Source organism: Neopsephotus bourkii, unplaced genomic scaffold (genome assembly GCF_033783945.1).
Source record: "Neopsephotus bourkii isolate Nb327-2 ecotype Australia unplaced genomic scaffold, CSIRO-AGI_Nbou_v1 NB_1346, whole genome shotgun sequence".
Classification (NCBI taxonomy): Eukaryota; Metazoa; Chordata; class Aves; order Psittaciformes; family Psittacidae; genus Neopsephotus; species Neopsephotus bourkii.
Window position 1 is genome coordinate 1,168,830 of NW_026901826.1, and position 25,130 is coordinate 1,193,959.

The 25,130-nt window shown below is 38.0% G+C and overlaps 1 protein-coding gene across 5 annotated transcripts in view; it reads right to left on the minus strand.

The window, feature by feature from the left end:
- Positions 1-25,130, minus strand: part of TBL1X (transducin beta like 1 X-linked) — a 195,061-nt gene that overhangs the window by 11,573 nt on the left and 158,358 nt on the right. For all 5 annotated transcript variants that reach the window (XM_061366487.1, XM_061366484.1, XM_061366486.1 and 2 more), the window contains 6 exons: positions 22,706-22,955; positions 16,436-16,568; positions 7,968-8,109; positions 5,073-5,136; positions 4,875-4,972; positions 3,270-3,330 (listed from right to left, as the gene is read on the minus strand). In XM_061366487.1, the coding sequence (XP_061222471.1) occupies positions 3,270-3,330; positions 4,875-4,972; positions 5,073-5,136; positions 7,968-8,109; positions 16,436-16,568; positions 22,706-22,955 (748 nt within the window). The remainder of the gene's footprint in view (positions 1-3,269; positions 3,331-4,874; positions 4,973-5,072; positions 5,137-7,967; positions 8,110-16,435; positions 16,569-22,705; positions 22,956-25,130) is intronic.

Here is a 25,130-nt window from a genome sequence, read left to right on the forward strand (position 1 = left end):
TGTGCCAGAATGAGACCAGTATGTATGAAGCAAATCTGAATCTCTTTCTGGCAAGTTTAACTTCAAAATGAAACTAAGAAATGCCATACTCAAATACATTCAGAAAAATACTTCTGTAATATGGGGTGAAAAGATATCTGTTCTGTCAAGCCTAGTATACTTAAATATGGTTTTTTTTTAATTGTGATTTTTATGAACTGCAAAATGAGATTGATCACACCATCTTCTGAACCATCAGGTAGCTCCCTAGATGAGAATGAAGGACTAAAATTCTCTCATATACAAGCATTTTTCAGAATATTAATGAAAATGCTCAGTAATTCTTTGTGATATGTAAGGAATTTCGACACTGAAGAAACATAAAGGAACTTTGTGTGAGGAAGGCAGATTACTTCTGAATTTTCCAATGAACATGAATGGGGGTCAGGAAATAGTAAAGTTCCTGTAATTGCCTGCTTGTCTTTCTTTTTATGCTGTGAGCTTTGTATTACAGTTTCAGAGCAAACAGAAGTCTATCTTTATTTATAGCAATATGCCTTCAGGGCTAATATCTAGTATGATATCCATGTGTTAAAAGGTAATTTTCTGAGAGCTGTTGGCATGTAAAGCAATGGATTTGCATTGCAGCATAATTTGAATCACGGAGTATTGATAATTAATACTGATTCATTTACAGGTATATTTAATCATAAGATTACTGGATAAGTAACTACATAAAATGTCAACCAAAAGTGTTGTTTGATGCAAGTAATCGAACTGCCAAAGTGTCTCCAAACCCACAGTATACTAGTAAATTGCATAAAACCAATTAGAATGTCATCTAATAAAAGCAGCAACAAATCCTTAAAAAATGCAGTTAAATATCAACAATAGGAGTGTTACAATAACTATCACTTAATTTAAGCTTTTTCTGAGCAAACAGAATTGGAGGCTCGGAAGGGGAAAGAGTTAAGTGACTGCAGAGAGTGACTTGAATTACATGTCTAAAACTGGATCACTCAAATACCTTATGGTATCACTTAACCAATTTGTTCCTGCATGAATAGACATCAGTCCACATCTATCACTATATGTGAAAATCAGGTTATTTCACTCCATTTTAAATAAATAAGCTTTGTGAATATGTATATTGGTTAAATGCCCTATAATAGCTAATAGTTTTGCAAAAAATAACGAAACCCTAGAAGGTACTTTTCCACATAGTTAAGTATTTTGACCATAAAACCTTAAAGTTACATGGGAACATCAATGATACAGAGGCCTTTCAAGACCTAGACAAAGGAGACTTCCTCATGTATTTTAAGATGACAATTTTGTCCATACAGGTATAAACTAAGTAAGTTGTTCTAAAGCAGCTGAGAGTAAAAAAATTATGTTATTCCCAGGCCAACTATCTCCAGACTTCTTTGAAGTATGCAAAGTACACCACACAAGAATGTGTTAAAGGAAATGCACTCTGCCTAGACTAGACTTTTAATTGTTAAAATGCCAGCTTTAGTCCTTGTGTAGAAAAGGTTTTCAGATTCTAGATATGGAAAGGAATTTGCTGTTTGTTCCAGTGAATAACCGATGCAAAGACGACAAGGTGAGGTCTTTGTGGCTTCAGACTTATGTAAGCTCAATGACTTCAGCTGATTTTAAGGGGCTTTTTGTAGGACATATGCATATCAGCAATTTCCTTAACAACTAACTGCTTTACTTCCCTATGAAAACAGATTTGAAATGCAAAAAACAAAACAAAAAAAAAAAAAACAAAAAACCCAAACCAGAACAAAAATTATGCCCTCCACATCTCCTCTTCAGAGGTGTCTTATGGTCCAATGACAAATAGCATAATAAGAATTTTTATCAAAGTTTATTAATGCAATCGGACATTGGCATATTGCATTGGAAGATGAACTATCCAGCTTCTAAAAGGGGAATGGAATGATGTGTCCTTGATGCACTTCACTGCTAAGACAGCTACACGTCAGTGAACATGATTTTGAAGGGGCATCCAAGTCCTGAGTCTGCAACTACTTAAATCAATAGTTAGGGATCAGAAGGCTTAACAGTCTCATTAACTACATTACTACGGAGTGCAAAGTTTGCTTTTGTGGAACAGTTATGATTGATAGATAAATAAAAGCCAAAGTGAGAAAATATGAATAAATGCCACAGTGAGAAAAATCTGTCAGCAGACAATGACTCCTCCAAACTGACAGTTGCATTAATAAGAGAGAAGATGAGTGATAAAAATGCAGAGTATGGAACCACTATAAGCATGGACATACTCTGTCTTCTGTTGAATAACCATTTCAATTGCTACTGAATATTAGTAACATCTGTGAAAAAGTGAGAATGAGAACAGCTAGAAATTGAGCTGAACAGCATGCTCAAATTAGTGTTTTAAAACTAGTAGTAAAATACACCTTTCTAAGCCATTAAGCACCTTGTGAAAGCCTGCTATATTTAGAAGTGGATTAGTTACACTGAACACACAGGAAGATGAACATTTCTAGCATCAGAATCTGAAATGTTTTGGTGGTTTTAAACTCTGACTATGCCCCTTAAAAATTCTTCACTATGACAACTTAACCCAGTCTGGATCATGTATTCAGCTCTCATTTTACAAGTCTAGTCTCAGGTGAATTTATGTAAGCGATTGCCTATTCAAAATTATTTAATATCTGAGGCACCTCCTGTTTTCTTGAAGCAGACCAGACGTACAAATGACCACCCAAGTAAGGTTTTGGTTTAGCAAGGTTTTGAAATTGAAAGTGGCAACTGACTTTTGATGAGTGGAAAACGCAAATACTGAAGAACTTCAAGTCAAAATTAAAAGCTAAGAAATTCCTGAGGACCTTTTCTTACAGTGATGAATGCAAGTTGCATGATCCACCTGCTTCTGTCTTAAGTCAGCTTCAGTGTAACAAGAGCACAAAGTGTGGAAGAGATCCTAGATGCTTCCTTCTAAGTGCCTCTTCATAAATCACCACTTGGTACTATTCAAGCACATAGATAATGACAGAATCATTCAGCTAGACAGACATGAGTGCTGTAAAAATCCTCTCCTAGAATCAGTTTGACTTTCAAAGCTGATTGCCACAGAACCCCATCTTTCTAAAAAAAGAATAAACCCACGAGCCACAATCCTCAGGACAGTTAAAGCACAGAAAACTCAGTTCAAACTTATCTCTGGCAGACAGGTGTTTTACAAAAGTAGAAATTATATTGATGATATTAAAAAATGCATTTCATTTTACTAATAAGAGTTATGCAGAAATTACCTGAATGGAAAGGAAACTGCTGTTTAGCTTCTCCTGTATGAGCATCCCAAATTATTGTCGTCTGCATCCGAAGGAAGGGCAAAAAAAAGACGAGTGATTGTTCAGCTCAGAGAAAACAAACAAAGAGCACTCTCACTGTGGAACAATTCTAAAAAATGGACTGATAAAAATGACTGCAGAGAGCCTTGTGTGCTGAACAGCTGAAAAAACAGACATCACTTCCAGATACTACAGAATAATAATCTAAGTGTTGATAAATAAGCATCATGCCTACAGAGGAAGTAAAATAACTACTAAGACTGGCATATTCTCTCTGAATTACGCTAGAAGACAGCACTACACATTTTAATAAGCATTTTGTTACAGCTTCTTCTTTTAACTTCTTCAAAGAAAACTTTTTACCCTTTTCAAAGATGCAAGTTGAATTCTATTCTAAAAAACATGATACTACATCTCTAATAATTAAAACACCAAGTGAAATGTTTATCTACCAGCAGAGTACATATAGCTTCTTGTCACTCTTATGGGACAGACTAAGGTGTAATTTGCTTACTACAGGTTTAATCCATACTCACAGCACACACAAGCAACTTCCGTGTAGAGTTCAGTAATACCTTCTGAGTGAATTGTCAATTTATTGGGAATGTATGCTTCCAGAAAATAAACTAAGGATGCCTCATCTTGCTGATAATGAATGACCGAAAGAATCACTGCTGGGAATCTAAATTGGCCAGAATAATGGAACTACCACTGGGAGACAATTGTATCTGAATATAAAGCTGTATCAAAAGGAATAAAACTAAGTTTTCATTTTCAAAAGTATGTGAAAATATATGTATGGATTCATCTAGTTTACAAATCAGATGTACAAGCCTCAGCTAGTTTCCCTAGACCTTCTCTGTCAGCTGCTGGAGAGAAGCCCTGTTAGTGCACTGTAACACAGGCCATGCGACCATGCTCTTTTTCCCTCCAAATTTTATACAGGAGGCCAAGGATGACATACACATCTAAGTTTTAGACATTGAAAGTTAGGCAAGATGAGTGCTGTATACTTTCCACTTTCAGTTTTAATAGATTTGTGCTCATCATCATCAGTCATCTATTAATTTTAATCTCTTAATATGCACTTAGCTGTAACTATGTTTTGCTTGCTTTTGAGTTCCTATTTGCATAGGAAGCCTTTTTATTTTTGCATATTTGCATAGGAAGCCATATATAATTTATTCACATAAAACTGTTTCAATAATTAAATGAGCTAAAAAGGTGCAGTATCTTTAAGATCACTTCCTTCCTGGAAATACTTAGTTGATAGAACTACAAGCATAAGTACTGGAAAGTAGTTTTTCCCTTAACTGAGACTCATTTAAGATGCAATTTTAGGCAGGGAGAAAATTGAGTGGTTTGTTTTTTTTTCATTAAAGTAAAATCTTTTACATAAAAATAGTACACATTTATCCAGTCTCAAAAATGTAATCCACACCACTAAAACATATTAAACTCTCCAGGATGCCTGGAGGAGAAGAAAATAATCTTGTGGAGTTCAGCAGCACAAGCTCACTGAATAAGCACATTCGTATGTTAGAATAATGGATTTTTAAAACTCACTTTATCAACACCAGCACTTAAAATGTAATTCCCCTTTTTGTTCCATTTCAGGGCAAATATTGGACCTTTATGTTGACCTAAGGTGCTTGCAAGGTTACCTGGAATAAAGAAAAAGTTATTACTATTTGTTTACAAAGAAGCCAAATTAAAGTTCATTGCTGTTTGATGCTTATGAACAATAAAAGTTGTTTGACTTACCATCTTCTGTCCATATTCTTGCAAAACCATCATATGAGCCTGTAGCCAATAGTGTTCCATCACTCTGTTGGGATATATATAAATGGCAAAGGTCAATACAAGATGAAATCTGTTTCAACCAACCTTTTTGATTTGCTCTCTTTTTTAAGGTTTGTGCATTGTGATTTAAGGGAAATCTGAGCCCGCACATTCAGACAGATTATACCATGATCGAAACTATAGGTTATTACTGCAGACATCAAAGGGGAAATACACCCCTCTAACATACTGTGAAATACTGGGCTAAACCATCAGATAAGACTAATTGAATCAAAAGGATTAAGAAAAGAAAACAAGATAAAACAAATTCTAGGGGATTCATCCAAATAACAGATATGCCTTAGATATTAACAGCCTGGAAAACATCAGCAGATCATCTAAACCCTGACTAAATCCCAGTTCACTAAAACTCAGGCACCTATACTACCTGAAAGAAGTACCTAAACACCTAAGCCACCAAAACTCATGGTTAACACCTTGAATGCTGTCTACCACCGAGAAGTTGCTTCCTAGCTGTGTGAACACAGACTCTCACACATGCTCAGAGGCCCAATACCATGACAAGTATCTTGAGAAAAGCTGTATTCATGGGTCCCAATAGGAGAAAAACAAAAGCCCAGGAATTGTAATCAGTAAATTACATGTATTCTGCTGGAGGGAGTCCTTCACTGAAGGGCACCTCTTGTGCAGCCAGTGATACTGGAGTTACTGGGCCAGAATGAGAATAACTAAAAAGGAACTTGACTCTGCAATCTGGTGAGACAGGTACTACTAGTGGAGCTGGGATTTTCTTTAAACATTCCAGCACCTGGCTTAGAAGTGAGATTCACACCATTTATCTCCAGACACCCAGAAATTAGGCATTAAAGAGAGTAACCTAGTCTCCCTCTATAATTAACAGCATCACTGGCATGTAATTCACAATCCTATTTGCACTAGATTCTGCCAGGATGAAGGCACGTTTCTATTTTTGCTGTCTTAGGAGGAGTCTAGATGACTAGTTTAGATGGTTAAATCTAAGTGAGATGATTTCTACCCTCTGTTCCAAAGGACAATCTGAATGCAGCCTCTAGAAATAACCTTTCTTGTTATAACATAAATCACAGAAACTGGAGAAGAACAGATTTAATATCACCAGTGTTAAAATTTCATGGTGAAATACGATGATATTGTGGTTCTAAATAAATAATAAAGCCAGATGGCATTTCTAGTATCATAAAAACGAGGAAAAAAGCGTAAAATAGTTCTCTCAAGCATATGTCCATCCAACCCTCCAAAAACAGTGAAGTCGGAGTAGTTGTAGATTTTACTGAAATATATAACGATGTAGTGGGAAAATACCAAAACCTAAGCCAACTTCACTATGATATACTCTTATTGGGACCACTGATGAGAACAAAAGTGATACAAGCAAAAACAGAAAAGGGAAAGAAAGCTCAGGGACTAGATGTACAGTTCATCCAAATTCGGTGGTGGCAATTCACATTGTTCGGAAAACTCAAAGTGAGTTGTAAGCACTCTAAGTCTTTAAAGTAGGAACATTTCCTTACGTTAAGTACTAGAACAATGCAAGTGAAGTATCTGATCAATGACCTATGGAAAGGTAAGGAACTACTACAGGAAATACTAAGGGATGCCCTATATGTTTTCGATGTTTCTCATAATTGTTCTGCACCTTTGCATGTCTTCCTCTTTCAATTAGTCTTTTTCTACTCCTCAGTTCAGTTTTTCCCAACTATTTTTATTCACCATGATATCTACAGGAAACAAGTAATGAAGATTCCTGGGTTTCATCTTTATTTGCTTTGTTAATCTACCTCTGCTTTCTGTGCTACTCACCAACTTCTTTCATTGTGTCAAATACAAAATATATAGGGGAAGTTGATTTGTGCAGTGGCCTTATCTTTTGTGAAGCACCTAGCTCACCTGAAGGAAAGTAATATTGCAGTAAAGATTAACTGAATCTTGGTCTCTGGCCAGCAACTGAGACTGTATGTAACTGCTGAGAATCCTTTCCAGTAATTTTAAATCTGTTTTCCTACAGAACCAAGACGAATGTGAACACTCTATCTTTACTAATACCAGCAAAAAAGACAGAAACCAAGTGATCTCAAAATTAATAAAAGTTCCTGCAAGGTCTTGCAAGTTCTTTTCACAGTGTTTGGTGGTAGAAAGGAGATGTGAAGCAGCCTTAAAGCTGCCAAAGATCCTGGTCCAACATTGGGAATTCTTAGCAATAACTGTCTCTCTGCTTACTTGAATCTTCTCTAGGCAGGACCACGCTAAGACAGCAGGTTTTGCAAAATGAAAATAAAAAAGGGATCAGGAAAGACAGTTCCACCCAGAGGTTGTAGGTAAAGAGAGAATGGCTACACATGCTCCCACCAAGATAAAGACTATAATGTGAACATGTTTTGCCATGCACAGCATAATTCAAATGAGAGAGGATCTTGACAGTCCAACTTTCAAAAAAAAGCTTTGCTGGTGCTTGTATCTCTTTACATGCCAAAATAAAGTAACCATGAGATGCAAATGCATTATTAATCAGGCTTCATTCCTTGTAGATTGCCTGTTTAATCTTCATTCTTAAAGTTAGCTAGGTTTATTTTTGCCCATGCTTCTAAAATAGAGATATAAATACATCATTATTGAGCTTGAAGATGGCAACAGTACTGGAAAATCATAGCATATAGGGGAAAGTTCAGTCTGTTATGAGTATTTAAAACAAGAGGTCAGTAGGTTAGGACAGAAGTTCTGGTCACCTCAGATATAAAAGATATGGAGCAGCAGCTGTAATTGCCTCTGAATTAAATTTAGACAGTGAAAAACCATGCACAGCCTTAGAAGTTAGCTTACATTCCAGTCCAGTGAAGTCACATCCTTATTGCTGGGGACATCGTGTCCTCCTTCTCTTATGCAGTGCCTCAAAACTAGTTGAGTGGAACCACTGTTGCTGTTTTCATTGAGATTCCATATTCTGGCTGTTGAGTCTCCGGATCTATAAAAGCAATTGTGTAGAGATGAAAACTACTTTTGCTGTTGATGCAGCAATGTGAAGTCCCCTATTTCTGTTTTCATTAGAGAACATCACAGCCTTTAAAACTTTTTTCTGCCCATCCATTTTCCTGCACTCCATATACCTTTTAAAAAATGCTAACACACACTAAATCACACACATCATCTGAATCCACATCACCATTTGCTTGACTCAGAAAAGTTTCACTTAAAATGCAATTGCTTGCCCTCTACATTTTGCACTTCATGCCTAAAGCTGGTATCACTACAACTGAGATAGTCTGGAGGGACTCAACATTACAAACGTAACACTGTGGAGATTTCAATAAAGCCAGAAACACCGAGGCTATGCCCATGTGGCTACCATAAGAAGCATGCAGTCCTACTAGCTCCTAAGGACTCATCACGTCTCTGGTGCTCCCCAGGAACTGCAGTAGGCTCTGGCACAGGACCTGCAGGGCCAGGCCTGCAGATGTGCAGAGTATCACCCTGGCGGCAGTGTGACAAAGGTGCTGTGGTGCCACCTCTCTGCTCCTGCAGGAGCAGGAGGTGAACTTAAGACTCCTCTTACTTTGGCCACGGCCCTTTCATAAGGCACTTCTGTTCAGGACAGACCTCTCAGCACTAAATTAAGCTACAGAATCTAAAGATAAAGAAAGTAGAAAGGTAATTTAAATCAATTTTTAAAATTAATCTTTAATTATTTTTTTAAATTCATGTCTACAGGGTTCTTTGCTGTCTGTAGCTTGGCTGCTTAGCTCATGTTGATTGAAAAAGTGGCAAAATAACTACTGACATGACAGAGCAAGACAGAGATCACATCAGGTTTTTAATCTATTTTACAGACTATTTTCTAGGGAGATGTTTTTACTGCAAACTGAAATCTTGACTTTGCCTAGAAAAGCTTGTGAGGTGAAACTGAAGAGTTTACCAAAATCTGCTCATAAGTAACAGTTTTGGTTTTACTTTGCATAAATTCTTCTTCCAATGGAAAATGTCCTTGATGCCAGAAATAAATTTGCAAGGGGGGGGGGGAGATATTATAACCCCCCAGATATTATACTTTCTAGTTTATTGGCATTTGCCTCCTGCTGCTCCTCCTCCCCTTTTTTAAAAGCAATCAATAACAACAGCAACCAAACCAATCAAGAAACCTGGACTGCTGGATTTGTTCAGAGGGTAATTTCCATTTACATGCAATAATCTTGGAATCTCAGAGCTGAATTAAGATCCTTCTTAGATTTCCAAAAATTCAGAGTCTAGATGAAATTTCATTGCTGACATGTTAGCTCTTCTTTTTTTTCTTTTTTTTTAAAGTAATGACTAAAACTTCTTTTGCTATACATTACCAAGGAGAAAAAAACTTTCTTCAAAGACTGAAAACCTGAGATCCATTTTTGCTTTGGTACGCTGTGTTATATTCAAAAGGAAATTCCTCACATGACAATATTACATTTTCTTCTGGACTACTAAAAAATATTGTAATTATTTATACCAAAAGTACAGACCAAATTTTGAACACTTGACATGTCTTCGAGCACAAGTATTGACCAATCATGTACTGAACTTGATTGATCTTTGTGTTATTAATTTACCACTCATTTAGCTAAATTTCACACAAAGCAAAAAGCTTTTATAAGCTTTTATGGCTTTTTGCCTGTATCAGTGGCTCTGAGTTCTGCTGGGTCATCACACGCCTGGGGAATGTGATCCTATCTCCTTTGAGCCTTTTCTGTCAAGCTGAGATGTGATGGCTGGCCAGGGCTTTGCCAGCCTAAACCACAAGATACTGCCATACAGCCATTCTTTAACTTTTGGCACATATCTTTCACGTTAGTGATTAAGAAATAATTTGAGTCAGGGTAATTTTTACCACCATACAGGGCTGTGACTATAATTTAACTCCTTATTTCTTCAGAGGTCTGGAAAATGGAAAAACAATTTTGTACATGTTGGCTAGAAAATCAACAAAGTTAATCATGAGGCTCAGAAGGGAAGGAACTTTTTAGTTGTGATAATTCACAATAATGGGAACATAAGTCTTTCATAGGCTTGGGTTACTGGTTAACATCCTAAATAGGAAATTCTTTCGGTGCTGGCTTCTCTGCTATGTAAGGCTGCAGGCCAGCCCTGCCCTCATTGTAATAATCCAGTTTGTTGATGGACCCTGTGAATAAAGTACTCCGTCACTTGGCTATCAAACACAATATCCTATTTGCTAGTCCTAAAAGGGTTATGTTTTGTTTTTCAACAGTTTTATTCAGTCAGTTTTCTGGCAATGCTTGGGCAATATTACTTTCCAGTATTTTAATTTTGTTTTTCCATTTTCTTCTTCCTAAGGCTACATAAGCTATTATGTGCCCCTGCAGAGAGGCTTTATAAGTCTATCAGTATGTGGCAGGAGTATTTGTGTGTCTTCCCTTTTGTTGCTGGGGAAAATAGAGTATTCTCTGCTCTGGAAAGTATTCTGATTTCTGTTGAATGATTCAGTGAACCCTGCCTTATTAGCAGACCATAGTTCAAGCACAATTCAGAAAGATATTTAATCTCCTTAGCCCACAGAAGCATTCTTATCTGCATGATAAAGCAGCTCATTCCAACATGCAAGTCATGAACACTTGAGCAATAGGTATACTGCTCCACCCTATGGTAGAGTACTACCAAATTTTAGGAAGGCTAGTTCTGAAAGCATTTTATTTCATGCTCTCCAGCCCTGGTATTATCATGAATCAAGGCAGACAAATGTATACAGGATTTTATTTGTGCCACCTGAATTCTGCATTCCGCCACTGTCAGCACAGAGGCTGAAACAGCTGCAGCTGGGTAAAGAAATTTGAGAGATGGATGTTGAACCTTAGTAATTATAATCTTTACCTGCAAGTCTTATAATCACTATTATTTTGATATGCAATATTGCTAATGTGTATTTAATACTTCTGGCTCAAACAGGTTAGACTTTTAATTATTTTATTTTGAAAGAGATTATTAAAAACATAAAGGGAAGGAAACTCCTCACAATTTACATACCTAACTCTTCCTTAATGAAGCAGGTCTCTTAAAGTAAGTGCTTATGTTTCCTAGGCAGTCAGTAGAGGGAAGTGCCTCAGAGGTATCCAGAGGAAGACTTCTGTCCCACTGATTCTACAGCACTGCTCCCTGCAACAGGTTATTCAAGTAGACCTCCCCTAATAGCTGACCTCTTTGCATTAATGGATTTGATGTAATAAGGAAACTGCACCCAGTAAAGTCACTTGCTAATGAATAAGCACTTACATTTAGCAGAATTAACAGCTGGTGCTGACTAGGGTGGTGGTGTGTGAAATCAATCCCCTCAACCTGATAATCCAAAAGGATTATTCAGAAAGGTAATACATAGTGAATCCTAAACTATTGACATGAGGAAGTATCATGTAAAACCCGGAGATGGCCTCAGACATCCTTTTTTGCTTCTGAGAAACAGTCACAACCGAAAGACCTTGGACAATAGCTTTTATGGCTAATTATTTTGCTGACTAGGACAGCGAAGGTGCACAAAGCACTCTATAAGAGACGAAGTACCCCTATGTGAAAGAGGCTTGTATAGATCAGCAAAGAAACCTACTGTTGGGTTTTGAGAATGAGGCCAGGTCCCTCTGCTTCACGGCTACGACAGTTGCTTGAAGGGCATGGCTGGATGTAACAGAACTGGAAGCAGCAGTTGAACATGCTGACAGAAGCATCCTAATTCAACTGGAAAAACTTTCAGAGTTCAAGGCCCTAGCAGCCTTGACATTCACAATCCATCCACTTCCATACTGGGAAATTTAAGCATGGTCAGGAACACTCTGGGTCACCAGACCACAATGACCTATGCTGGCAAACTCATAGACTATTCCCTGGCCTGTTTTAATTAGTACTCTTGCCTGGGGCCCTGACATTCTCTCTGAATAACTCCTGGGCATGTCTTGGTGGTTACAATGTCCAGAGATGATTCCCAATGTGCAGTTTGTCTGGCAGCCAGGACAGTTTGCTAGCACAGACATCGGCCATTCTGTGCCAGTTGGCCTCAGTGCCTAGGAAAATTCCCAGGCATGGTTAGATTACTAATGTGGATGTAGCTGTAAGGGGTTTCTGCACTACCAAGGGATCATAACCATCTGTAACAATTCATATGTGTCATAAAATTGAAACTTAGATATTGAAAGGTATCTCATGGAAGAAATAATTCTTTGAAGAGGACAACCGTCTTTTAAAAGCAAAACTGGAATTATGGCTGGGAATGGCCAAATCTTGTGATTTAGCCAAGCACCTACTTTTTCTTTTCCCTTTTTTTTCCACCTGTCCGAAACACTACATGCAATTATTTGCTTTGGAATGCCGATTTCCTTCATAAAGGGTAACTAATCCTCTTACATGGCTGTACGTATGCACTTTACTGTATTATTATAATGCTTCTATTCATAACATTTAAGCGTTCTTCCCATAAGCATCTGGTGACAGTCATGCCTTTGGCAGCCTTTACTGGTAGCTCTAATACTTTACTGGTATCTCCTCCATCCTCCACTTTAAGGGATTTTAGGGGTTATGGGTGAGGTGGAGGAGGAAGGCCAGCTGTAGAATATACCTTTTCTATTTGGTAAGAGAAACTCCTGTCTCCACTGTTGTTTTTTTTTTGTTTTTTTTTTTTTTAATAGCCCTTGCAAAGTCCAGAGACCATACATATATTCCTCTACACCCTAAAAAGTCAAATCAATTGAGTAGATGGGACATCAAATACCAAAATCCCTTTCTATTAGTGGGATGCTCACTAAATCTGGAGATCAATGCTCCAGTTCTTGGCAATTCATTCTACAAAGAAATCCCTGACACAGATTGCTTCAGATTAGGTTGTGAACCTGCATTATTCTTTTAGTGCTTTGAAGATTACATTACCTTGCTGTATAAACTGCTGCGAATTGTTAGAAAAATCTATTGCTTGTATAACAAAACTTGAAGAAAATACTTTGCCATGAATTGAGATTTGGTTGTGCTAGGCACTGTATAAACAGAAGAAATGTGTTGTTTCCTTTATTTAATAGCTAGGTTTTTAGATGTATTTTTTAAGAAGACAACAGATGGGTACAACCAGGCAGATGGAAAACCAGAAGAAAACTGCAGACTGGGCAGCACAATATGGCTATTAGAGAATCTAAAAATTCAGTGTTCACGCATCAGACTAACTGTGGTTTTCTTTTTCAAAGCATTACTTTGTAAAGGACAAAAAGAACTGCAGCGTACTGCACATCTCAAGGAGCTTCTCTCATTTAATTGGAGCCACAACACATAGCTTACCTGTAAATGCTAGCTTGTACTATTATTATACCAGACAGCTCAAATTCTTCCCTGTGCAGTGGCATCATCAGTTACAGTTCTCCTCCTTTGGTTTAATTTTATTCTGGGCATTCTATGCCATTTCAGTCATGTAAGCTTCATTAGGCACTCACTGCTACATTACCTGAAGGTTAACTGCTTCACATGCTTTGTTTTTTATAAGCAGGCTAAAATCTGATTAAGATCATTATGGATCTAATTATTTGTATTTTCATTACAGTGCCATTGGTCTGTATAAGACACAGCACCTGACTGTATTTCTAACCATGCATGTATTTATGTACTTCCAAAATCAGTATCAAAACTTATTGAGACCTATTACACTGAGGGGTAAAGCTCAGTTGAAGGGATAGTGAGAGGTTACTCCTCTATCTCAGACATCTGACTAACAGTTCTGATTGTCATCCTCCAGGTTTACCTGAAGTGGTGTAAGAGCTGTCACTATCCCAGGGATCTACCTACTAGTGCTTAGCACCCTGCAGCACAGGTCAACACCAACTGGTTCCTCAGTCACTGCAGTAATTTATTGGTTTATTAAATGCTCACTTTTTAGACATTTTGAGAGATGTAGGCACCTGCAGAAGGACCAAGCAGTTGAAAGGATGTCTAATTTCAGCTGTTCAGATATGCTCTAGAATAAAGCAGCATCTTCACTTCATCTCAGGTGCCACGAGGTGTCCCTAAAGAATAATTCTATATTGTATCCTTTCTCCCCACTGATTTTCCTTTACATAATAATGTGGGTGTGCTAACTCATCACTTGCAGACTCTTCTCCAGAGAATTCAAATAAATACCATAATGGATAAGTTTTCTGATAAAAACTGTATTGTTTAGGATGACAGGGCTAAAGGAGATTGGGCTTGATGATCTTAAAGGTCTTTGCCAACCTAAATGATGATTCTGTGACTGCATGAGATCTACTGTACCAACAAATACAGACTCTTAATTTGAATGATCCTAAATATGAGAGCTATGGATCTCAAGACAGCCCATGCAATTCTAATTTTGTCCCCACTATGGGAAAGATCTTTCAGATTGTATGAAACCTTTTCTAGATTTTCATCTTTAGTAAGAAACAACCATGAAAACAATTTAATGAGGTTAACTAAATTCTTCTTAGTTTTTTGGGTTTTCTTCACCATTACACCACGATTAACATCTATGGGTAGTCAAAACATTCAGGTGTACATTGAAAAGTTAGAGTAGCAGTACAGGAGTGTGCTCATTTGGGATCACTTGGTGTTGATTTATAGATCATTATGTAAGCAGGAGCATTTCCTGTACATCACAGATTTTTTGCCTTCCCTTGATTCACTTATTTTAATTTTAAAACATCCTCTCAGATTTGGGCTGGGAATATTAAGGAATACCATATGCTACAGTTCTTTCACATCTGTCAATCCTAATTTTTATTTATTTATACATCAAATAATTCTCTTTCTATGGTTCACTCAACTGCACGCTGGGAAGAGTACAATCTTTGAAATAACTTTTATACTTGCCTATTTTAACTGCAGACTGACCTTAATGATCAGGACTTCCCTTCTTAATAACAATCATTTGCTAGGGAAAAGTAATGTTGCCCGAGACACTAGAAAACCAAGCGGGCAGATGCTTACGGTTAGTAGAAAACAGAGCAAATGCATGGCATAGGAGCGTGGCTGCTATTATTGCTCTTGCCTGTATCACTGCATCACCCAGGGACCCTATCACAAACCAGAAGACCCACTGAGGCTAAGTTTTTCATCCAAAACCCCTACATGGAGTTTTTCCAAATTTCACTGCTATAGACATTTAACATTACTAAATGAAGACATTTAATGCAACAGATGCTGAAAGTGCTATCAGACTTGGACATTCCAGAAATGAAGCATATTCAGCAGGATTCTCTCTCCTTGTTTGAAATTCTTCTTTGGAAACTTCTGTTTTCACTCTCAGTGAGATCTTGTGCTGTTTATAGAACCTGGTATTTATTTTTCCTGTTTATTCTTTCCCATTTTCTTTCATGTATTAGGCTAACAAAGACAAGATGACCATTCTGATCATCTTGCCAGAAGTTGGAAATAGAATAAGGATTCTCCTCTTTCTTCTAAGAAATGTGTTCTCATGCTGCTAAGCAACCGTAAGTGATGAAGACCCATTTATCTCCTCTAACTTATAGCAGCTTTCCTCCACATTCCCAGCTAAACTTCTGAAATTTAAACTTCATTTTAAGTTTTAACTTTAAGCATGAACAAACACAGATTCCAACAATGTCCGTATATACAGCTCTCAGGGTATGTTTACATTAGTATTTTTGTTCAAATCAAAAGTGCTTTTTGTATGTCAATTTCCTGATTGTCCCACTTACCATGCTTTGGTTGTCATTGCTGGGCAGCCCTTTCAACACATGCCCTCAAATGACTCGATAATGCTCATCTCATTGGACAAAACTAGGTCCAGACTGAAATCTCCCCATCACATACCAACAGGTGACATAAGGTCCTGACAACAGTTCTGCTCTACAGGTCTATTCCTGTTTGTGCACCATGTAATGTATATGTAGCAGAAGAAAACTCTGGTTTACAAGTCTCCATACTTTTAAAAAGAAAACATTGATGATAAAGACTTTCTAATGTGACCCATTAACTAGGAGCAGTAGGAGTAGCAGATTTCATGAACTTCAAATACATGAAATTCAAACACTCTGGGAATTATCCATAGTTATTTTAAAAAGCCTTTTAAAAAATTTGTGTATTTAGGGCCCCAGAGTGCACACCTTAAATGTGTAAATGTTTCATATTCTGCGTCACCTTATACTTAGTTAACTGCAACATAGGTACAGTACTGCTGAAAAACACAGTTGCAGGCTGAAAAAACAGTAAAGAGAATACTCATTCATCTCCAGTATACATTCACAAGTTCTTGCATCCCTAAAATACACTCTAATTGCAGCAGCTGGTTTCCGTCATGGTCTTACCCAGATGCTAGCAGGTCACTGACAGGGTTCCAGGCACAGATGAACACCTCTGATTCATGGCCCCGAAGGACTGTTGCTTTGTTAGGAGGAATTTCAACATCCCCATCAATTTCCATTGGCTTTGAATGATTATCTGTAAGGAGATATACCAGAATAAGCAGTTTGCAAGATGCTGCTAGGTCTGCTTTAAAAATAAGCTTGCTACCCATGGCCTAAAGCTTACAGTAACATATAAACTATAAATAATATTCTTTGCTGTGTCACTGACTATATTAATCTATATTCTTCCCTATGATGATTCAGATTTATGCTATTTCCTCAAAATGTAGAGATTGCCAAAATATTTTGTATAAATGCATGTAGCTTTTCTTCCAAAAAATAGTTAGCATTTATTTCGGTATATATATATTTTTTTTTTTAAGCTGGCTTCATTAAAAATGACTTAAATATTTATTAAAATAGCAGACTGCCAGATTTGAGTAAAGCTTTATGCTGTTCTTTTAATAAAGTAACATACAGCACATATATTTTCTGTCAGTGTCCTGAAAGTAGTATGTGTGCTACTAACATGAAAAATATATCACGTAAGGGTCTCATTGCCTGAGCATGGCAGGGAAACAGTGAGTGATCAGCTCACCAAGGGTACCATAATTTATGCAAAGTACCAACTGAGGCACACTGCATGCTGTAATGCTGGGGTTCTTTAGACTGCAGTGTAAACTAACTTTGTTTTTATAAAGCTCTTTTATTTCCTTAAGGAGAAAAAGTGAATTTACAATGATGAATTTCTCTTAGAGGCAGCAATTCATTTCCATTTGCATCATGAGCGTTTTCACTCCAGATTTTCATTGCTTCAGTATATATCTTCTTCATTCAGCTCAAACTACACTTCCTGGCAACAACGCAAGATTATTATCCTCGACGAACAAGACACAACCAAGGACAGGTACCACGCTGAAACAGCAGACAGCAGATGTTAGAGACAGAAGTGTGGCCCGTTTTGCAGAAAGCACATTCAAGAGTGGATAGCAGCCAGGCTAGGGGAAAGGCAGCCTCCTTTTATCTAATCGATGCCTTGGCCAGCTGATCTTCTCTGATCAAAATGCAAGTTCTCTTTCTGGGTTCTTCTGGTTAGTCATTCTTTAATCACATATGGAGATCCATAGGTTTGCAAGTGCAATAATTATGCTCCTTTACTGCCACATATTTATGGCTTTTAAAATCAGCCATCTGTTCTGATACTCAAACTCTGCTGAGCTACTGCCCATCGACTGGCAGAACAGAGTGTGATGGCTGCCATCGGAAGGAGCCTCTCCAGATTTCTACCATTACTCAGGCATTCAAATACAGTGCTTAGCTCTGCCTAACCTATGCCGAGTCACACAAACAGCACTTCTCATTGCCTATTTGGTTAGGTACCCTATTAACTATGTCTGTGCCATACCTACACCACAGATGGAATGGAATTCACACACAATTCAATGAGTGGCATAGCACTGAGTATCAAAATCAGAAAACAACTAACAGTAGCTTCACAGCTCACATTTCTAATTCAAAATGTCTGTATTTTTAACTATACTTATTACCTATGGATTGTTGCATAAAACTAAAGATATTACAAATGTCTCCGTGTGTTAGGCATTGTCCTAGATAATTTTCTTTGTCCACATAATCACTAAAATTAATACCGTCAAGATACACCATTACTTGAGATTTAGGCCGACATTAGCAGCTGGGAACTCTGATATGATATTTTGAGCAATCAGGACAATGAAGAGCAAAACACTATTAAAACCCACCAGAAGACAGAGTCCAGAACTCGCAATCTTCTATTTCTCAGCACAGCACAGAACTGCCAGGCTTAAAACATATTTTCATGAGAAAAACAGCAGCACAGTAATGACTGTGCATTCATCTGTGTCCTGTCCGCAGTGTGAGTAAATCAAGACCTCTGAAATGTTGCAAGCTGAAAAATTTAAATGAGATACTACTCTCACCATATATGATCCTACTGTTACCTGCCTGGCTCTAAAGGCAGAGCTGCTTTTCACTCTTGAATAAAACCAAGTAACAGTTTGGAAGCAGCATTACTCCAAGGTCCCAAAGTCATGATGTCCTATCAGAGCAAGGCCATCTGACATGCAGAAACACTTTTTGTACATGGCCAGATGGAGGAACACACTTCAAATGCTATTAACTGCTGTGAAAAAGCCCCCACAAATTGTCATGCTGCAGAAATCTTGATTGACTGCTACCTGCATTAGTATATGTAAGACTGATCAGCCTTTGAGAGCAATAAAATATCTGCAGGATTATTTTCTATTGTCTTCCAGTAATGACTTTGACACTACAGCTTTGGTTGTTCAGGAGAAAAAAGAGGGAAAAATGAGGACTCTTTAAAAAATTGCTCACAGGTGTTCACATTACATGTGTTCTCTTCGTATTTTCATCAGTAGTCAGGAGCGTTCATATTTAGAGTATTACTGATAAGCACAAAACTTAAAATGCCCCATTGAACAAACAGGACGTGTTCATGCTTCTGTGATAATGCTTCAGGCTCTTCTCAAACTCAGACAGACACTAGCAATATAAAATGGATCTGATTATGGAAACAACAAACTGCAGAAACCCCTGAGCACAAGATGGCACCATCTGAAGACTGCTGAGCTCCTTACACAGCACGAGCTCCTTGCAAGCCCTGGTTGCATCTGAAAACTTGGCTTCGCTATGGATGCAGCTAAAACATATGCATGGGGAATGAGAATAAAAAGATGTGTATCAAGAATAGGCTTCTTTAAAAAATAAAGTCTCTTCAGAGTGAAAGCACTCGGTTAAGACCTCATCTGCACAGAGAATGCCTCTGAGGGGACTCTGAAAGAGAAGGTAATTCTACCACATGCAACAGTCCCTCATAGGTGAAAAGCCAAGTCTGCAGGACACACAGTGGAGGGCTCTGCCCAAAGGTTAACACAGACCACTTTCTAAATGCCACAGGATCTTTGGTTAAATCTACACTATATTATTCTAACTTTTTTCCTCAAACATATTCAAAATCCCATGTCACTGGAAATTAGAAGTCATATCCCCCAAAACTATTAGGACAAAGTTTGGTTTTTTTTTTGAAATATAATTCTTATATACATCAATAAGTAATATTAACTATTTCCTTCAAATTAAAAGATATATTTTTAATATCTTACCAGTGCTAACTCTGTCTTTTCTCAGGAAATGCAGGGTTTTTTTACTTAAATCTTTGATGAGCCTTTCACTGAAGTTGTTTTTTATGCCTGTAGTTACAATAAAGGAACTGGGCTCAGTCTTTTTCCAGAGGTTTATTTTTCTTAAACCCAAGCCAATTCTTGCAAATATAACGAAACAAACCACTAAAAATATTTGAGTTGGAAAACAATTCAAAGCTTGGCTCCCCTTCTACATGCCATTTTTTATCTTTTCTGCTAATTTCTGAAGTGACTCAAAGCTGAAAACATTACTCAGGAAGCAGCAAGAGAAGGCAGAAATTTTAGTTATTTAGCATTTGAATCTGCACCTCAAACTGTTAGATTTCTTTTCTGTCTCTTCCCTTTCTTAAATCAAATCACCCTACCATATTATATCGATAACACCACATACAATATATCATACCATATTAAATATATTAATACTTTCTTGGGAAGACTTATAGTGTCAGAATAAATGCTTCCCAAAGACATCTTCACCTGCTCCCTGCATCCCACCTTTTTATGACATGCTGATATATTGGTGACTTCCAGGTTATGACTAAGGATCAGCACACTGTTCAAACCCATCCTAGTATATGCCAGTTGTGTGGAATCCAACAACAGTGAAAATGAAGGTCTGGTAAGCTTCTCATCTTGCATACTAATAGTCTTTTCTATCCAATAGGTCTCCTAGCTTTCACCTTACACGTATTACACCATATCTTAAAACTTCTGTCCTACTCATCCTAAAACTTTTGTCCTTATCTGAGCCATTTTACATCCTACCCTAAACCTTTTGCTCTATGCTAAGCTCTTGACAGATATTTTGTCTTAGTCTTTCCTAACCTAAACAGACTCTCTGAACATGGTGATAAGGGAAAAGGTAAGGCAGGATATAGTTTGCCCTGCATAAGCAATGAAAAGGAAGGATATGACCCCTTTGTTATTTCATTAACATTAACATTACCATAAGAGAGGGAAATACAATTATAAGAGTATGAATCAGACCCATGCAGTGAATTGCCAGCTAGATTTGTTAGTCTTTACTTCTAATGGTTTCTGATAATTATGGAGGCAGATCTCTTGCAATATATTTACACAGGCCTGTTCAAGGGTGTTGAATACCAGTTTTGCAGTTCTGTGTGCATCTCCCATGTACAACCCTCCTCTGCAGTTGTGCTTACACCACCTTGCTGATACCCTCTGAATGCCTTAGACAGAAAGGCTATAGTCTTCACAAGGTGAGGGAGGCATACACCACAGAGCTGGCTGTCGCTGGACTTCTCAGCAGCTTTTCTCCAAAGCCTCTACATCCTTGAATTGCTGAGCTCACCTCTTCATCCAGGATGACCAAGTGTCACAAACACCAACTGCTAACAACACATGCCAGCTGGCCAGCTCTTCCTCAAGGACTTTCTGTCTCCCCATTTCCATTGCTCTGTTAACCTGTCTGTGTGGCAGGATGCTCAGTAACCACAGCAGTGCTTTGAAACTTTCTGTCTGGTAGCATATCTCACTGGTGGACATGGACATGTATCTTACCTCCATGAAATTTTACTGGACAACACGGCACTATGTTCTTGCAAACTGCTCCAGACAGAGCTATTGGATGATATTGTCACACTCCTCCTCAACACTCTAAGAAACCTCTGCAACTGTTTGCGAAAATCCTTCTATAAATTGCCGTTATTTTTTAACGCTAAAATAGCAGATTTGAGAGATCAAGGCTTAGGGTGTGATCATACATCTGAACTGATCTGAAGGGCTATTTTTTTAATACAACTGCATGTGTTTTTCTTCGGATCAGAAGAAAATAAGTCTGGGGGGTTCTGTATTAGTGATGAAACAAAACCCAATTCTCTACCTTAAGAATTTCAGTGTTTTTTTTTTTTGTCCAGACACAGGAAGATGTTCCCCCAGAATTCCACAAACCAGCTGAAGGAAAGTGTCAACACACAAAATGTCAGCATATGATACATGTAAAAGTGCTTTCATTTCTGTTTGCACACCTTCACATATAAAATAAGTTCAATTTCAAAACAAAGCATTGATTGGAAGTAAACCATAAGAAGTCCATAGTCTAAAAACAAATCAGTATTTTCAATTTTTTCAGAACTTTTTTATAATTACTTTCTTAAATTAAAAACTTAATTCAAATAATTGCAGTTTTATTGGGAGAAAATATCCCATCTGACTGGAATCCTCTGAAGAAAAAAAAAAGGTTTGAAAGCATTTTTCTCACTGACCCACAGAAGAATCTATTCAGATCAAAGAGAAGATGGAGCCTGATAAAGGTATCTACACTGCGGAACAAATAAAATCTGTTACATTACTACAGTCCTGACCTGTTACCTCTAAGCCAAAGAGTTGTTGGGTCTTCCTGAAAAACCTGCCATGCATGTTCCTCTAGAATTTCCTCAGAAGGCAATCAGTAATTAAGGCCTCATTTCAGAAGTCAGCCAGTGCCCTAATATGGCTTGCACACAGAAACAAGAACCATTAATCATATCTGCCCCACAGTGTTAGCACAGTTGGCAAGACCTAGATACACAAGCAGGTATGTCCACTCCTTGCTTTATATGCCTGACTTCAGATGTCTAAGGTATGAGCACAGTCTCCTGCCAACACCAATAAACAAAGGTGAATTCAGAGCTCTTGAGAACTGACTGTTCCCACAGACTAAGGGAATCTCAGGAAGGTAGGACCTTCAGTTAGAAACCTGCAGTGGACTGTATGACTAAGCATGTGCTATTAAATAAAAAAGGTGGGGAACTCTTTCTTCTGTACCTTCAAGACAGGTTGTCTGCTTCCAAGCTGGCTGCTGGGAATGGTCCTTGGCACATACAACTCCCTGTCTTGTGCTTGGCAATGTTCAACATAGCACTGTGATGTGAAACACGATTTTTACTCAGCAGCCACAGAAATACCCCACCTGCCTGAAATGATTCCCCTTAGTTCTACAGCCTTGCCAACACCAACTAAGTACAAGACAAGAACATAACTTAAACTCAAAGTGCCCAGTAATGGCAAGCAGCCACATGGGTTTGCTTACTTATTGCATGTGCCCCATTCTCCTCTCCGTTCACAGTGGCTTCTCCGTTCTTTGGTGTGTTCTGCTGGGAAACAGCAGTCGTCGTTGCTCCCGCTGTTGCTGCCGTTGCTGCTGCTGCTGCCGCTGCACTGGCTTGTTGCTGAGCTAGTTTCTCTCTGAATGCTTGCTGCCGGGTCTGAACAACATCAGGCATCACTGCATCTATCAGAGACAGGGATTCTATTGGCCTGCCGTCAAATACTGTACCATCCTGCAGGGAAAACGAGCAGAAGAGAAACTGCAAGTTTAGGATCTTCACCACTGAGGTCGGCAAAGATGCAGTGATATAAAGAAACAAAATTAGGTTGTGTGAAGGTACTACACTTTGACTTAACTACTAGTGCCACATTACTATGGACTGTCTCTCTCTCACTGATCTGTGATGGTGATGCTCATGTTCCACTTAGAAATCTCTGGTGAATAAGTTATTTTTTGGAATTTCATGAAAAATTTCATGCTGGGCGGGGGGGTTTGAAAGTCTGACTGATGACAGAAAGTCTCTTTGATTTGTATTTGGAAAAAAAGAGTCATGGCTAAAGCCATGACAAAGGCAAACAGACTTTGGCTGAACTGTCTTCCTGCACTTGCAAGGGCATAGGAACGGACGCAGCTGATGAAGAATGAAGCTCAGCCAAAACAAGATGTATGCACAAAAAGTGATTTCTTACACGGTGCTCATCAGCTCAGCACTACCACTTGTAGCTGACTGTACAGGACTACTTTGCCATTGTTTTTCTTTTATTCCACTAGTTTTATTCACAATAGTGAATTATGGCTTTCATTTTGATTTCTGTAAAGTAGGCGTCAGGCTTAACAACCAACTGAGGTAACCTTTAAGGGCTGTTTTATAAGACTTAATAGAGACAGGTCAACAACTGCTAGATCTGCTTAGCTTTGCTTCACTTTCCTATCGTCTTAAAGGGAGGAAAAATGTTTTAGTAGCCTTGTAAAGTACCATTTTACTTATCTTCTGCAAACTCCTTTTAATTCTTTGAAATAACCAACACCCAGCAGTGAAAGATTTGTGTTTGATGAATAGCACGTAAGATTAGGATATGGACAGATGAAGTAGCTGGGAAACAATATAATTTTCAATAGGTAACAATAAGTAATGAAGAAAAATAACTGGCTAGCTGGTATGCTTCTGCTGGATGAGTCATTGAATTACCCCTTACAATTACAATATTAAGATAACACATATTTGTTTCCTCATGGGGAAGAAAAGGGAGGAAGGAGTCATTAGAGAAGAAAAACATAAGCTCTCTTTCTCCTCCACATTTTTTATGTAAATGTCTCTACCAACTTTTATTTGTAACCTGGCTCAAATCCCTGCTGCACAATGGAATAAATATTTGCCAACGGATTTTGGTGCCTTACATTTTTAACTGTAAAACTGCTCACTGGGCTATTACCTTGACTGCCCTTCAAAAGACCACAAACAATACTTAGATTTTATACATGGTAGTTTACAGTCTCACTGATTACTTGCTGCCTTTAAGTAATACACATACAGAAGAATATACACAGCCCTTAGTGGCGTTCAGATGCAGCAAGAATGCCATTGGTTTGCTCTAATATAATTAACGGTATGTACTTGACCAGATTCAAACCATGAGAGCAACATAACTCTTAATGGTGACAACATACATGTTTTTAGGTTATTCTCTCAAATGAGGCTGATTCTGAAGCTAGATACACAGGAGCAGAACCCTATAGCTGTCATACAACCTGAAGATAGGTGCTGTTCATGGCTGAAAGTTTCTAACTGTGTAGCTTCAATTTCAGGCACAGGGCAAAATGTTAAGTAGCAGCAAATTGGGAAAGATTCCTTATGCTGGTTTGTTATTACAACTGCATCAAAGTGCAGCTTGGCATGAATGTCAAATGTCACTGCCCCAATTAAAAAATAACACATACACAACTCTAAAACATGGTATCAAGTCATAAAACGAAAACAACAAAGAATGTTAAGTGATAAAAACAAATGAGTTTCCAAACACATTGCAAACAACACAACCTTTTCTCTACTTTACATTCCTTTGTTCTCACCCATGCTGTTAACATGCTACATTCAGCTATAGAGGAAAAAGCAATCGCTTTTTTTGTATGAATATTTATTTCAGATCTCTGTCAATTATGCGTTATCTATGGTAAATGTTTTGTAATGTAGCACTTGCTTATCTGTCATGCTCCAGTCCCTCTTGAAGCATCATGCTTTTTAGAATGTCAGGGCAAAAATGCTGGCTTTTCCTACATCACTTCTTTGTTTCCACTGGCAGTTCAAAGAAAGCAGAGACACTCTGTGGCTGCTCGTACAATCCCCACAGAGAACCAGTGCCCAGGTAGGGTCACAATTTACACACAACCGTTTTGCCACGTACATGAG